Source organism: Bombus impatiens, unplaced genomic scaffold, assembly GCF_000188095.3.
Source record: "Bombus impatiens unplaced genomic scaffold, BIMP_2.2 scf_0102, whole genome shotgun sequence".
In the NCBI taxonomy this organism is placed as follows: Eukaryota; Metazoa; Arthropoda; class Insecta; order Hymenoptera; family Apidae; genus Bombus; species Bombus impatiens.
The window spans coordinates 225352-239447 of NT_176521.1; the positions used below are offsets into that span (position 1 = coordinate 225352).

Sequence of the window (14096 nt, forward strand, 5' to 3'; positions counted from 1 at the left end):
TATCGTGTTTATTTCGTAAAAGCTTTTTTCATTTTAATGATAAGAATGCCTCAAAAGCCTTGTCTCCAACCTATTTCGAATGATTCGATATATGCTGAATGAACGATATCTGATTTGATTTCAATTGACTTTAGAAACTCTAACGCGAATGTAGATCATGTATGGCTATCGCTATAGCTATTCTACAAGTTAATGGAAAAAAAAAAGGATCGACGTAAATCAACGAAACTACAATTTAGTTGGGTAGTCTTACACAACAATTTATTATATAACTAGTAGTATCAGTAGAATGACAAGCAACAAATTGTAAAATATTAAAATTTTTAATATTATACGTCATGTAGGATGTTTTGTGATTTATAGAATTTACTTTAACAGTAATTTTATTAATTAATTTATCACACAATTTGATTTGTTGTCTGTTTTATTAACAATTTTATTATCATATTCATCCCAGCTGTGTAGAAGAATTTATTGATATTGGTAATTTGTAATTTGCAAGCTGTAAAATTTCCCTAATAATATTAGAAATAGCATCCGCGTTTTCGAAAGATTTCAAAGAAGTTTCAACTATTAACTTCAACTCGTCAATGTGATTCTCAACCTATCACAGTTCATATACAAAACAAATCTTCCTATTGCCATTTAAAAGTTTGAACGAGGATAGACGATTAATTTGCATTGCACGGAATGATGCGTGATCAATTTCTTTTTTCCGCCAAAAAAGCCTTCAACGCGATCAATGACACGTGAACGTGCAACATTAAAATCCTGCTAGTACAACAGACCGGAAAAAAGATACAAGAACGTCGACCGCACACTAAGAAGTTACGCTAATTCTCATTCAACGAGAATAAACTTCATAACAAGCTCACTTTCAGGAAGTTAACAGTACCGGAAAATAAATCTATAGCTATGCAAGGTCGGCAATTGGTGTCTTAATATCGCTCATTTTATTACTCTATTATACCAGCTGCACGAATCTTTTCCTACTAATAAAATAGATTATATCGTACCGTAGCATTGAAAGGATGCACAATTCAAAACCATTAGCTCTTTTTAAAAGATACAAAGAATTATTTTTGAGCGCAAGAACAGATTATTTTATTAATCTACGTCATACAGCGTAGAACATATTATTTCTTTAAATAAAAATATACAAAGTAACCAGATAGGTTTTTAGAATTATTTTTGTCATACTACTTTCTACCACGTACATTGGCAATTTGAAAATGTTTTGTCATATCTAGAAAAATTATGCGTTCAAGAAATAATTAAAAATTGCTGTCAGAAAGAGAATAATATTTGTAAAATAGTATCAAATATCATTTTCTATCTTTTCTCTGTATAATTTCAAAAAACTTTAAAGAAACCATTTTTCGAGTCACATCTTTTTTTTGTAATAAAGGGATATTAAAAAAGTGACAAAAAAAAACAAATTTCTGAGGAAATCAATTTGATACAGAAAGTTTGCAGTGCAACATTATTAATTAACACTATTCTGCAGTCATTTGATAATGAAAATATTTTTTCTACAATTTGCATTGTTACTATGCAGTACATTACTACATTATGTGTACGTAATATGATAATCGATTAAATTATCATACATTGTAGTAACAGCAGATAATTGTTACCATCACTTTTAAAGGCAAGTTCATTGAATATGCAAATCAATAGTAACTAACAATGAAAAGTTCCTAAAATCCCTGTGCATTTAACAAAGTCGAAACAAGGTGACAAATTAATATTATAGATATACTATAATGCCTTATCAATTATCCAGATTTTTGACGTTATTTACACCATTGAATTGTTCAATTTGAAATCACCGAATGAAACTAAAACCAATGAGAACCACGTGGCTCAACCGGAATTCAAAGATTATTACTCAAGGACAATTATAATTGTAGGTTACTATGTTTACGTTACGACGATTACTGCGTGTTACTTCAACCTTTATATTATATCAACAAATTCCAAAACAACTGGCCGGCTCACACGAATCATCGTAAACGCTCCGATCGACTAGCAATGAAAATATTTTGTTCACACTAAACAGTCTTTCATGACGTTAACGCTACGTTTTCTTTTACATTATTATCCAATAACGATATCCGTTGAATCGTACTTACCACCAAATAGATAGATTATAAATATTGATTAATCTCTGTTTGGCAAACAATCATAAAAATCATGAGTGATATCAATTACGTAAAGTTGAAGGAACATAACATAACATTTGGAATGTATAAATACTTTTTTATTGTTCAATATCCAAGTTTTGCTATCTCTGACCAATTCCTGAATTTTTTTATTCGATCTAACTATACTCAAGTAAATAAATTGTAATACAAGTATATGCAATATTTATTTACGATTCTAATAGTATAATATAATATATATTTATATATGTATATAATATTATACAATTAGAATATTGATAGAATGTTAATATAATCCTTTACTTTGCACGATTAATGATTTAACAAAGGGATAGGATTAACTAAGTTGATCGAACGACCGATTTACCTACATTTATTTACACGAATTAATTATACAAAATTTTTTAAGCGGAACACTTATTGAATGTTACATTGATACTGTTATTGCGATTGAGGAAGACGATTAAATTCTTCAATTGAGAGTTGGATAATGTATTTGTAATAAAATTACGATTTAAGCCATAAACGCAAATATCAAGTTCACGTGTTTGTAATGCAACTATAAATACTCTATCCGACCAATAAATCTTTATCTTAAATTGATTTTTATTCAAATTCCAAAAAGATAAAGCAGAGAATCTCAAAGCAGAGAATTAGAAAAAATTAATAAGAAATATTGTAATTGGCCTTTAACGAGAAGTATAACCTTGGATACTTGGCAAGCAATTGTGATACTTGAGCGAGTAGCGTACTATGCATGAAAATGAGCGAACGCATCATCAATTTTACGTCACATAATCTCAATGAAAGATTGCTACACTGCAGTATATATCTCATGTTTTCGAGCAAACTCCAAGCCTCCTAGCTACCTGTGACTTCTTACTTTTCAACGAGGCGAAAAAAGAAGCGTGGCTGTTATCTAAAAACGTAATACCTTTATTTGCGCCATTTACGTCGGAGATTAAGACAGAAGGAGACGCGAAACGTAAAATTCACGAGGCACGTCGGTACTGTAAGATCATTTTATCGCTTCTCGTAATAAATTTTTCAAACGTGCATGCAGCCTCGCTTGTCATATGAAAGGAGAGGGCAAATATCGGCAGAGAATATTTTTGTATCTTGTTCGTACGAATCATGCAGGTTAACATTACGATATAAAGGAAACGATAATCGTGAAACGTACAATACCTCGCGAAAGTATTCCAACGTCTGCAGGAACCTTTTGTAGATGTATTTTATGTATGTTATACGAAACATTTTGAAATTAAATCGACACTAATAAGCGCCGATAAGTAGACTGCGGAATTTTATGTATTTATGGAAAATTCTAAAATACCTATTATAATATTTAGTAAGTAAAATAATTCTCTACCTAGTTTTTTTTATTCATAAAAATATGAGTTTGTATAAAACATACACGATCTAGTATGAGACACGACTATCGCGATTCTACTGGTAAAGTTTGAAACAAATCTGAAAGTCTACATGGAAGCTGCAAGATATTTAATTAATTAAATAAAATTAACATATTTAAACTGAAATATTTAAACAGTCAGTTATTTATTATGTTAATAAGTCTTACAATCAATGGGACTACCCCTAACACTCATTATTAGTTTAAAATGATTATTCACACTGTATACTAATCTCTTGCTAATTATACGTTTACAGCAAATATCTTGTAATCTCTATATATACATTCGTAGATTGCCTTCGGATTTTATCAACACGATCATAATAACCATGTTAAGTTACAACAACAACGAAATTTCAAACTGTTTTATATAAAACGTACGATATATGTATAAAGGTTGTACATGGTAAGCGTTAATATATTTTGGCGAACCACTGTACGAGCATAAAAAAACGAACGTGCCGTCGGCTATATACCTGCAGGAAACTGTCCGCAGGCTTGTTCTTGAACCTCGAATGACAACAGTTTTCAATTGAATGATCGCGGTGATACTTTATTACGCGCGTACAACGATGACTTTATTGCAGCGTTCAATATAGCGATCCCCATGTTCAACCTATATTTTCTCTGTTCACTCGTCTATTAAGCGGGATAACTAGTTTTGCCGATTATAATTTAACTCGTAATGAAGGAACGTTCGAAGAGAAGGAGCATAACAAAGTCATTTAATCCGGCTGATTATGTATCAACGATGTGTGAAAGGAGAAAAGTGTCGTTTTTATCGTTGCCCGCGAGTATTCGCTGCGACTTTTTATGCGAAACTTGCGCGTTCCAACGAACATAACGCGTACAGGAGAATATAAATATTTCGAAGGATGGAAGAAGCAAAAGTATCGAAAGAAATTTGACAAAATCCATAATACACGAGACAAAAGAAAAACAACTAACGACGTAGTTATAGCCGTACAGAAGCAGACACAGAAACGAACGTCTCGTTCCACTGCACGGAGTGGATCGTGCGTTGGGCACCTGAAAGGTCAGCCACGAGTTACACAAAAGATGGGCAAACGAGAAAGCACTTTCTTTACCACATGCGATCCACGTAGGCTGTGCAGCATGCTGGACATGAAATGTTGGTTGTACGTACCGACTTCGGCATGTTGTACGGAGAATTCCAACATAGTAAGCTGAAATCGGCAGAATTGACCTGGGCTATCGTTTGTCGGCGCAAGGGTAGGGTACGACCGCACGGCAAGGACACATAGATGCACCAAAACAACGACCGATACCGAACGATATATACGTATATATTCGATATATATATGTATACACTCGATAGGAACAATGCGATACTTTGAAATGCACTCAAGCTGTCAACCGTGTGTGTAGGAAGAAGATGGCGACGGGCTAATCAAGCGTTAGATCCTGAAACATACTTAGAATCCGACAAGTTTTCATCGATGCGACAAGTCAGTCAGTCTCCCCGCGGTCTCTCGGTTAGCTTCGAATTTCATACAGCATCGACACCAATATCTCTTCTATCCTTTAGAACGATAGAAAACTTCACGGGCACGCATTAACCACATAGGCAGGCACACACGAGATCGCGCGCGCGCACTCCTCTCCCGATCAACTATATGTTGTATATAGGTATCTCTTTCTCTGTCTCTTTCTCTTTCTCTCTTTCTCTGCACTAGCACGCGACCACGCGCGGTATTTACGCGTTAAAAGTAACGGGCAAGGTGATCGTGGATAGAGTCTCTCTCGTTCGTCCGAAAACAGTATTGAAGAAGAGGAAGGAAGACAGAGAGACTTTTCACCTTCGACGGACTTCGCTGAACTGACTTGAACCAAGAACGCTCCCGTTCCCGTTCCCGTTCCCGTTCCCTCGCCAATGATTTTCTCCCTCTTCTTTCTTATATCTCCTCGCCTCTCCTCCTCCACCTTATAGGCCCTCCTCTTTTTCTCTTCTCTGTACGTTCTGTTGTCCCTCCCTTTCCCTACTTTTCTCTTTTCTCATTTACACCGCAGCGTGTTTTCCTTTCCCGAGGGAACCGATCAACGCACCTGTTGTCGCCGCACTGATCGAACCACGGCTGTCGAACCATGCTGAATGATACAGCTCCGAGAAGCTTGTACGCCAACCTCTCACTTAGCCTTATATAGAGTGTCTGTCACGCGTTAAGAACGCTCCGTGTTTTCGATTAGATTCTTATCGGGCGAAATGCAGTAGCACAATGGGACGGTACGAAGTTTTATCGTTGGCTATGAGGAAACTGTAACCAAGTTGTCTCTGTTCGTTTCGTCGTTTGTTATCGAAGCTTCTCTTTCGTTTGCTGATTCGCTCAAAAATTTAGAAAGCAGACCAACAAGCTTCTCTAGAAAGTATATACGTGTATGTTCGCGTGTACGTTCTCACCGACAGGTGCACGTAGTTGGATATTCAAAACTTATTCATCTGTAAACCGCGCTAAATAGGATGTTTTCTGCCGAAGACAAAAAAACGTCGCGGATCTTCGCTTTTCTGAATTTTACCGTTCTATTTTTTTCTCTTTGCCTTTCTTCATTTTTCTCGAGTTGCCGAGCAGAAGCGAATAAATCGAATATTTCCGCTGGAGTGTAGTTTTGCTAATCGAATCTAAGGCACCGGCGAGTGAAAGCACTCGCAAGTTTCGATTTACAAACACGCTGCGGTATATTAGAAAGAAAAAAGGAAGAACGGAAAATATAGTAATATCTACAAATAATATAGTAGTATAGTAACTGTAATAGAGATTTGTTTGACCTATCAAAAATTATAACGTGTAATTCTGCTTTAGACGTTTTATATCGCGTACACACGCATTTTATTACCTTTAAATTTCCAGTAAATACGCGAAATCCAAAACAGGCAAAAAAGAGATCGAACGACAAAGTTTCGTCTGATTTTTAATATTTTACATAGTTGTCTATCTATAATGTTTGTTTATTTAATGTCTTGCTATGCGAATGTTCTATTGGTAACTTGAGAAATTACAATTAACAACGATACAGATTAAAGTGATTGCAAAACACGGAACGTCTGCGCTGTTTGCGTTGGAAAGAATCTATCGATGACCGTTAACCTCAATGGTTTCCGGACTACTGACAACACTCGGACGTCATGTCCATGCGTTTAGCTACCGAAAGATAAAAACACAGTTACATTCTTAGACAAATAAAGCTTATTCATAGTTAATTTCTTATTTTAGAAAATTTCGCTCGAAAATCAACACACAAACTGTGTAAAGTAAGAGGAGTTATCGATCATTGTTTGACGAGTCAAATAAATCAAAATGTCCGAGTAATCTGTTCCATTTAATCACTTCCTTTAGTCTTGATTAAACTTTACTTTAACTTCGTCACTCGCGTGGAAAATTCCATATTTATGGAAAAAGATAAAAAATTAGAAAAATTCTATTTATCTGTACTTTCTATTTTCATAATATTAATATATTGTTTATCGTGGGATAATTTTTATAAGATCGGTTTGTTTTCTAAGTGTCATAATTTACTTTAGATATCCAGAAAGAGACGGGTTATTACCTATGTACACACGAAGAAATCTTTTAAAAAATGTTTGTCTTGATAAACACAATAAAGACGATAAGCAGTTTTGTTGATAAATTATTTTTTAATCAGTATACGTGTAAAAAAGAAACAGTCTTCGAGATATCATAATATTAACAAGAAACTTCTTAATTTTGTAATTATAACAAAAATCGTTCTCGCGAATGGAAAATGAAACTATGCAAAAATTTTAAGAGAAACTGAAGGAAAACTTGCGAGCATACTTATCCCCTCCGCTTTATAAATTTTAGGTCGCCATAGATACAATGACGTAAAACGACATTTCGAGAAAAAAAAATTAGGTAAAGATAATTTTTTAAATAACCTACTGAACATAAAGTATAAATTATTAAACGTGAAGACATTTATGTACGTGTATTATGTGTAGAATAAATGACAACAAAATTTTCACTTAGGACACTTTATTGATAAAATCTTCACATTTTCAAGTACTACAAAGAATTTCAAACAGTTTGTTCTTATACAATCGAGGTAAGAGTCTCAATCAAGAAATAAGAATTTCAATCAGGCTTTTATAAAGTCAAGAAATGAATCACGGATTATACATGATGAATCGAGATGTGCATACAAAAGTCAGTTAATTCGGCAGATTACTTTATTCTTAAAATGCCATCATATGTAACATATCATCAAAATGAATATTGCTGCTCAACAAATTTCAATTAAATCAAACTTTATCATTATACTTAATCTTAATCGATAATCTTCCTACCTGCTAACTTTCATGATTTCATTCGATCGTAAGCAATCTTCTTTGATTAGCTATTGTTATTATCATTACACGTTTATGAATTTCATTGTTATATTCTACGCGCGGATACTGCGTATATTTGGAATTCAAAGAATCAAAATTACAGTGGGTTAAATGAGTAAAGTAAAGTTTTGCATAGATTCCCACTATCTGGTTTTGTAAAAGAAAAATTCTAAATTTTCATGGACACGAATAAAATCATGAAATATATCGATCAATTGATTTAATATTTTCAGACTGCGCAGATTAGTTTAAAGTGGCAAATTGTTAAATCGATTTCGAGGAAATATATTTCGCGATAATAGAATTACTTGGCAGCTTTTACTACTCGCTAAATTTGCTTAACTTAATCTATTAGAACAAATTAGCGTTAACTGCCAACACGTCCAAGGTCAGTATGGTCAATCAATCCACTTTTCCCCTCTAAAGCTTTAAATCAACGTAGGCGAGTTACATACATACCAAGAGCAATTCAAGTCAGTAAAATTGTACCATCCTGAGCCTTGCGTGCCTGCTTTTATTATTTTTCATATAAAATATCAGAATTATTGAAGTCGTTTATAATGTATGTAATGTAATGTAAGTTAAGCAACGTTAAGCAAAAAACTTTCGCCACGATCGAGTTTAACCGATACGTTTCAAAATCATTCGTCGTGACTATAGAAAATTTGTATTGTTCATTGCGACCATACAATATGTTGACAATACGTGATTAAAAAAAAATAATCTACAATATATTTTTAAGGATAATTTAAGTTACCATAATAAAGCAATAGTTTGAGGGAGGAAATTATAAAAAATAATTCCCATTGATAATAGAATTCTTGTAGGCGAACTAGTGCAAAGAATTTTTCCCTTGTATGCTGTTTTCTATATAAATTTGTTTGATATATACTGAACAAATTAGAAAATGTTATTTTGGTAACGATCGCAGTTCCAATGATATATTGGATACACAACGTATTGACTCAGTTGGAACAACGTGCTAAAATATTTTGTTAGATGAGGAAAAAGAAGAAGCAGAACAAAAATAAAACCTGGCAATTAGATACATTAGACAGTTTTTTTCGTATTCTATAATTTTTTTATCACCAAGGAAATTTATTATCGTAGGTTGACGTTATCATCTTTGCTCATTAGTGTGACAAACGGTGCAGATTGAAAAATATCTCAATATTCCAAAAGTCAAAAGTTCTGTAAACATTCGATTCATTTATCAAGTTATAATAATCTATACAATCAAAGCGAACAATTATTTAATTTATCAAAATGTAATCTACTATGAATAGTTATCAGTACACGATATGTATAAGAAAAAGAATACAATACAATACAATAATTGTATCTAATCATGTTTGACAATTAAACATATTTTTCTAAAACAGTAATGAACAAGATAATTTCTACGCACATATATTGTAATCGTATTGAATCTCCATCAGTACAATTGAAAAATACGAAACAACCAATTTCTTTCTTTACAATTGGATAGTAGAACGAATCTGTAACTAGATAAATTACATTCTTTAAATCCGATGTAAATTATTACTAGCTGTGTTATAGCTATATATTTAATTATATTTCAGTCATGACTTATTTCTATAATATATACCCATTTTATATATATATTTTATATACATTTTTATATACAATATTTTATATACATTAGTTAAAGTATACTGCATATATACATATGGCCATTATAACATAGGTATAAAATAAATTGTGAGAAAAAGTAAGAATATTGCGTGTAATAATACATATCACAGGTTTTCCTTACATTTGTAATCTTAACAGTCTTGGAATTTTCTCATTAGGCTCATTCTTAAATAACTGAACCATTGAGTCAGATTAAATATTCTCCGTCCAAGAGCAATTTATTGATAAACTCTTCGGAATTGTGTAAATAATGGTAAACATACGTAGTCACTGTTAAGGATTATCAATACGAGAGACCTTCGCGGGAGGTAGAAACGTCAATATTTTTAACGAGGACGCAAAATAACTCATTAATCATTGCGATAGAAATCTGGTAAACAGTTTAATTCTAGAATCTGCTTTCAACGTCATTTCATTCCATTTACTTTTATCCGTTTTTATTGTCCATTTTTTTCCATATGTAATCGATGCTTAGAGTAATCCTATCTCTAGAAACGATATACGATCTTTTAAATCGTGGTATTTATTCGAACAGATGTTTGAAATTGATGTGGAATTTTTTACATGATACAATAACGCGTAATTTTCATTGCAACGCTAAACATACCAAAGCTTGTTCTACACAACGGATCGATAGACATTTTTTCGTGTATTTCAAATCCCGTATAGAATCTGTATATAAGTTAACAGTAGAACTATGAGTCTGTTATATGTATTTAAATATTCTATATATCAATCATTATAATTCGAACGATATTAATTAAAATGAATGGAGCCACATAATCATGCCTCTGTTTCAGTAAAAATCAATATTAGTTTTGGAAAACTACCTATATGTTTTCAGTAATTATAAAGAAACGAAATCATTTTGACGGGTTTGATAGTTCGAGTGTTAAAGAATTAACATTGTGTAAGTTGTGCTGTAACTTGTATGTGCCTAGAATCGCTAAATTTTTGCTATATAAATTGCATGTTGTAATCAGAATAAAATACGAAAGCCTAGGAATATTAATTTACGACGAAAACAGGTTAACAATAAATTTCCATCGTAGAGTTCATGTATTTCTCGGCACTGCTGTCGCCGCAAGCCATGTTATGTTCGATTACGAAAAAATATTATGGAAATGTAGAACACCTTTCGATCTATGACAATGCATTTCTTCCAAGTTTCAAGAACTGGATCTGAATAAAACGTGCGTTATTAGTTTAGATGGTAGCAATAACTTGCGTCAGTTTCTGTAATGGATGATTATCTATATCTCGAAGGAGATTGGTCTCGCTTAGTTCAAACCTACACTACGTAATTCTCCTACTTACTTGTTTTACACATTATGGAAGAATTGCGAGTATGACGTCGGTGATGCTGCGCGTTTGGTTTGCATTTGAGCTTACATTTGATTTAAGAAGCTTTTAAAAGAAGACGCATATATTTACACTCTATTACAACATGTATTCTGCAATAAAAATCTATTTATCTAAATCTATGGACAAACAAACATGTATGGTGTCCATATACGCTGCCGGTCCATTTATCTAAATCCATCAGGAGGAAAAACAATTACTCCAATACGAATTCAGTGATTTTCGTCACTGAATAATTCTCAATTAATCGGCGGCAGTTCGTTTAAGCAAAAAGAACACCAAATTTCGGAATTAAAATTTCTTTGGAGATAGAAATTATGAAAGGGATAATTAGAGAAAGAAAACAGAAAGGCACAAGTAGAGACCAAGTTGTCCAGAACAGAAAGAAAAGAATCTAATTAAATTACATAAATTACATTTTTGTACATAAAGATAAAGATAAAAATGTTTGTGTTTATGTAATATATAAAGTTTTCAAATGAAAGTCAAGGCTTACATGCTGTGAACTCTAGTTTATACCAAAATTTCGTTTCAATGAATAAAATTCGAATAAATAGAGTTCCACGGTAATGTAACGAGAGTTCACTGATTCTCGTCTATGATAACTCGTTCCGATAATAGAAGTTCACATTCAGATAATTCAAATCAATCAACAGAAGATCGATTGGCCAAGATTTCCTTTCAATATAATTGTATAAACGAGTTTCTTTCGTCAGGATGTGTTGAATCCAATATCTAAATTATATCAACCGAAGATAAAAAAATGTGACTAAGTGAATTTTATATGATTTTAAGACTTACATCTGGTGATAATAAGAAAAATTCCATAACAAGGTCGTCTTAAAGATTATTCCAAGGTCATCTAGATTTCTTTACATGTCAACATCTGTTATATTATAATGCGATGCTTCATTATGTGTGCTGCTAAGTCGGTAGGAAGACCAGTTCAATGACATGATATAGATCCTCTTAATTACTCTTTCACATCTTCAATAACAGGAAAAGATCTAGATGTTCAATTTGAATACACTATCATGTATACAAATACTAGTCATCTTTCTATGTTAAATAATTATTTGCTATTTGTAAAGATATTATCCGAATTTCAAGCAATTTCATTCTTTCGTTAAGTTGTTGAACAATATCCACTTTTTATCTCCAGTAAATATTTAATCTTATCTATTATTGTTAAACAGAAACTCGTTGAAACACAGACATTCCAAACTGACCACTTTAATCGTCTATAATGACTTTGTGAGTAGCTGATCTATAGTAAACAAAATATTATAAAATAAAAGTACATTTCCTCTGGTTTTCTCCACATATAATATCTTAGAGAAAATAGGTTACTTCGGTTTAAAAATTGTAAGATTATTGCTTTTACGATATTGAAGAATCAGATCAGTAGGTTGATAATAGTTATCAAGGCGTATCACCGATAATAGATTTATTAGAACTGGGCTATAAAACATTTCTTTTGGTTTAAAATTTCTTATTTTCAAGTGTATCCGCCGATTTTGTTTGTAACGCAAGAAATAAATGTACGTATAAGCGTACTTCGTGATTTCGAGCAATGTATATCTAATAGATAGTAAAAGTATGAAATATGCATATGAGTAGCAATCGAGTAAAAAAGGTGAAACAGAAATTTTTTCCTGCGGGACGTGGTTAGGAATAAATTAGGGAAAAGCGAGAGACAGCGAATTTTATCTGTATTTCGTTTAAACTCCAGGTTAAATACATTTCTTATTCTTTACATTTCTCTTAATATCTGACGTAAATTCGTAATTCATTGTGTAATTCGATGGAAGAATATAAGCTTTATTGCGATGTGCACAATAAAAAATAAAAAATTCAAAAGCTTAAAGATTTGAAAATTTAGAAGCTTGAAAGTTTGAGTGTTCAAAAAACATTAAAATTAAAAAATGTACGAATCTATCGTAATGCGTTCCACAATAGTCAAGACAAAATTTTATTAACCCAAAACGCAACTATTATTTTGCTGGCGGGCTAGAAATTCCAACGCGTAGGACAACAGAAAATATGTTTCTTACAAAAGATAAATAATTCAATAAATAGTTCGCATAATATGGAAAGTATAGATTTTCGTAATTTCGTTGTTCCTTGCAAAATTCTTTCGTCCCGATTAATAATTGATACTATTATAAAAAGGATATTTAACGATGCCAGTTTTAATGTCAGTATAGTGACCAAACGAATAACTCAAATGACTGATAACAAAAATAAAATAAGTCTGATAAGTTATCTGAGTTATTAATTTAAAATAAAGATTGAACAGATATCGATTTTAATCATAGATCTTATGTACATACTATGCAATGTACATAATATGCACATGGAATGTTATGAATTAATCATGTATCGAGTAAACAGCAAGGAAAGATAATAAGATGTATCAAACATATGTTATGAATATACATTTTGTCTCACATGACTGGGCAAGGCAATAGTTTTGAAATAGTTGGATAGGATAAACAAAAGTGTCGTAAGACAGAATTAAATTAGTCTCGCGTAATATATCCATGTTATGTTTGAATTTTTTCCAAAAGTGTAAACTTCTCATAAATTCCAAAATTAATTGTACTGCACGACCGGTTTTATAGGAAATTAAAGTTGTAAATTGAAAGATCATCGTATCATGTATCTGATATATGAACCACTCAGGAGACACACATTGATCAACCTCAAGGTTAAGAAATAGAAAAAGGTAATGATTATTTTTCAAAATTTATCTTGTTTATTATGATTTGTGCGACCTCTTTGGGATAAATGAACTTGTGGAAGTAAGTCATTTATTTTTTCACAATTGAACATTATTCATATACGTACATTGGTAATGAAATCGAGGAAACGAAACATGGATTTGACCAGTTTGGTCTCTGAGAAAATCATACACGTATATTGCTAATTTATCAATTTAGATTTAACAATCCAATTCAGTTAAACAATTCTTTCTCCTATTCGAAATGAATTTTATTAAAATATATATGAAAATAAAAGAAATAGGAGCTTATTAACATAAAAACATGTAAATAAATATTTGTCGTATAAACAATAAGATACAGGTGTAGCAATGAGTTAAATTTCTGTTTATTTAAAATTTATGGAGGTAATA

The 14096-nt window shown here is 32.0% G+C and overlaps 1 protein-coding gene across 5 annotated transcripts in view; it reads right to left on the reverse strand.

The window, feature by feature from the left end:
* Nucleotides 1-14096, reverse strand: part of LOC100741610 — a 66280-nt gene that overhangs the window by 41124 nt on the left and 11060 nt on the right. The window contains exon 1 of one of the 5 annotated variants that reach the window (XM_003486279.4): nt 4727-5752. The exons of 3 other annotated variants lie outside the window; for them this stretch is intronic. In XM_003486279.4, coding sequence (XP_003486327.1) covers nt 4727-4760 — 34 coding nt within the window. In that variant the 5' untranslated portion in view covers nt 4761-5752. Of the gene's footprint in view, nt 1-4726; nt 5753-14096 lie in introns of those variants that run through there. One more of the 5 variants, XM_012394921.3, reaches the window with a different exon arrangement.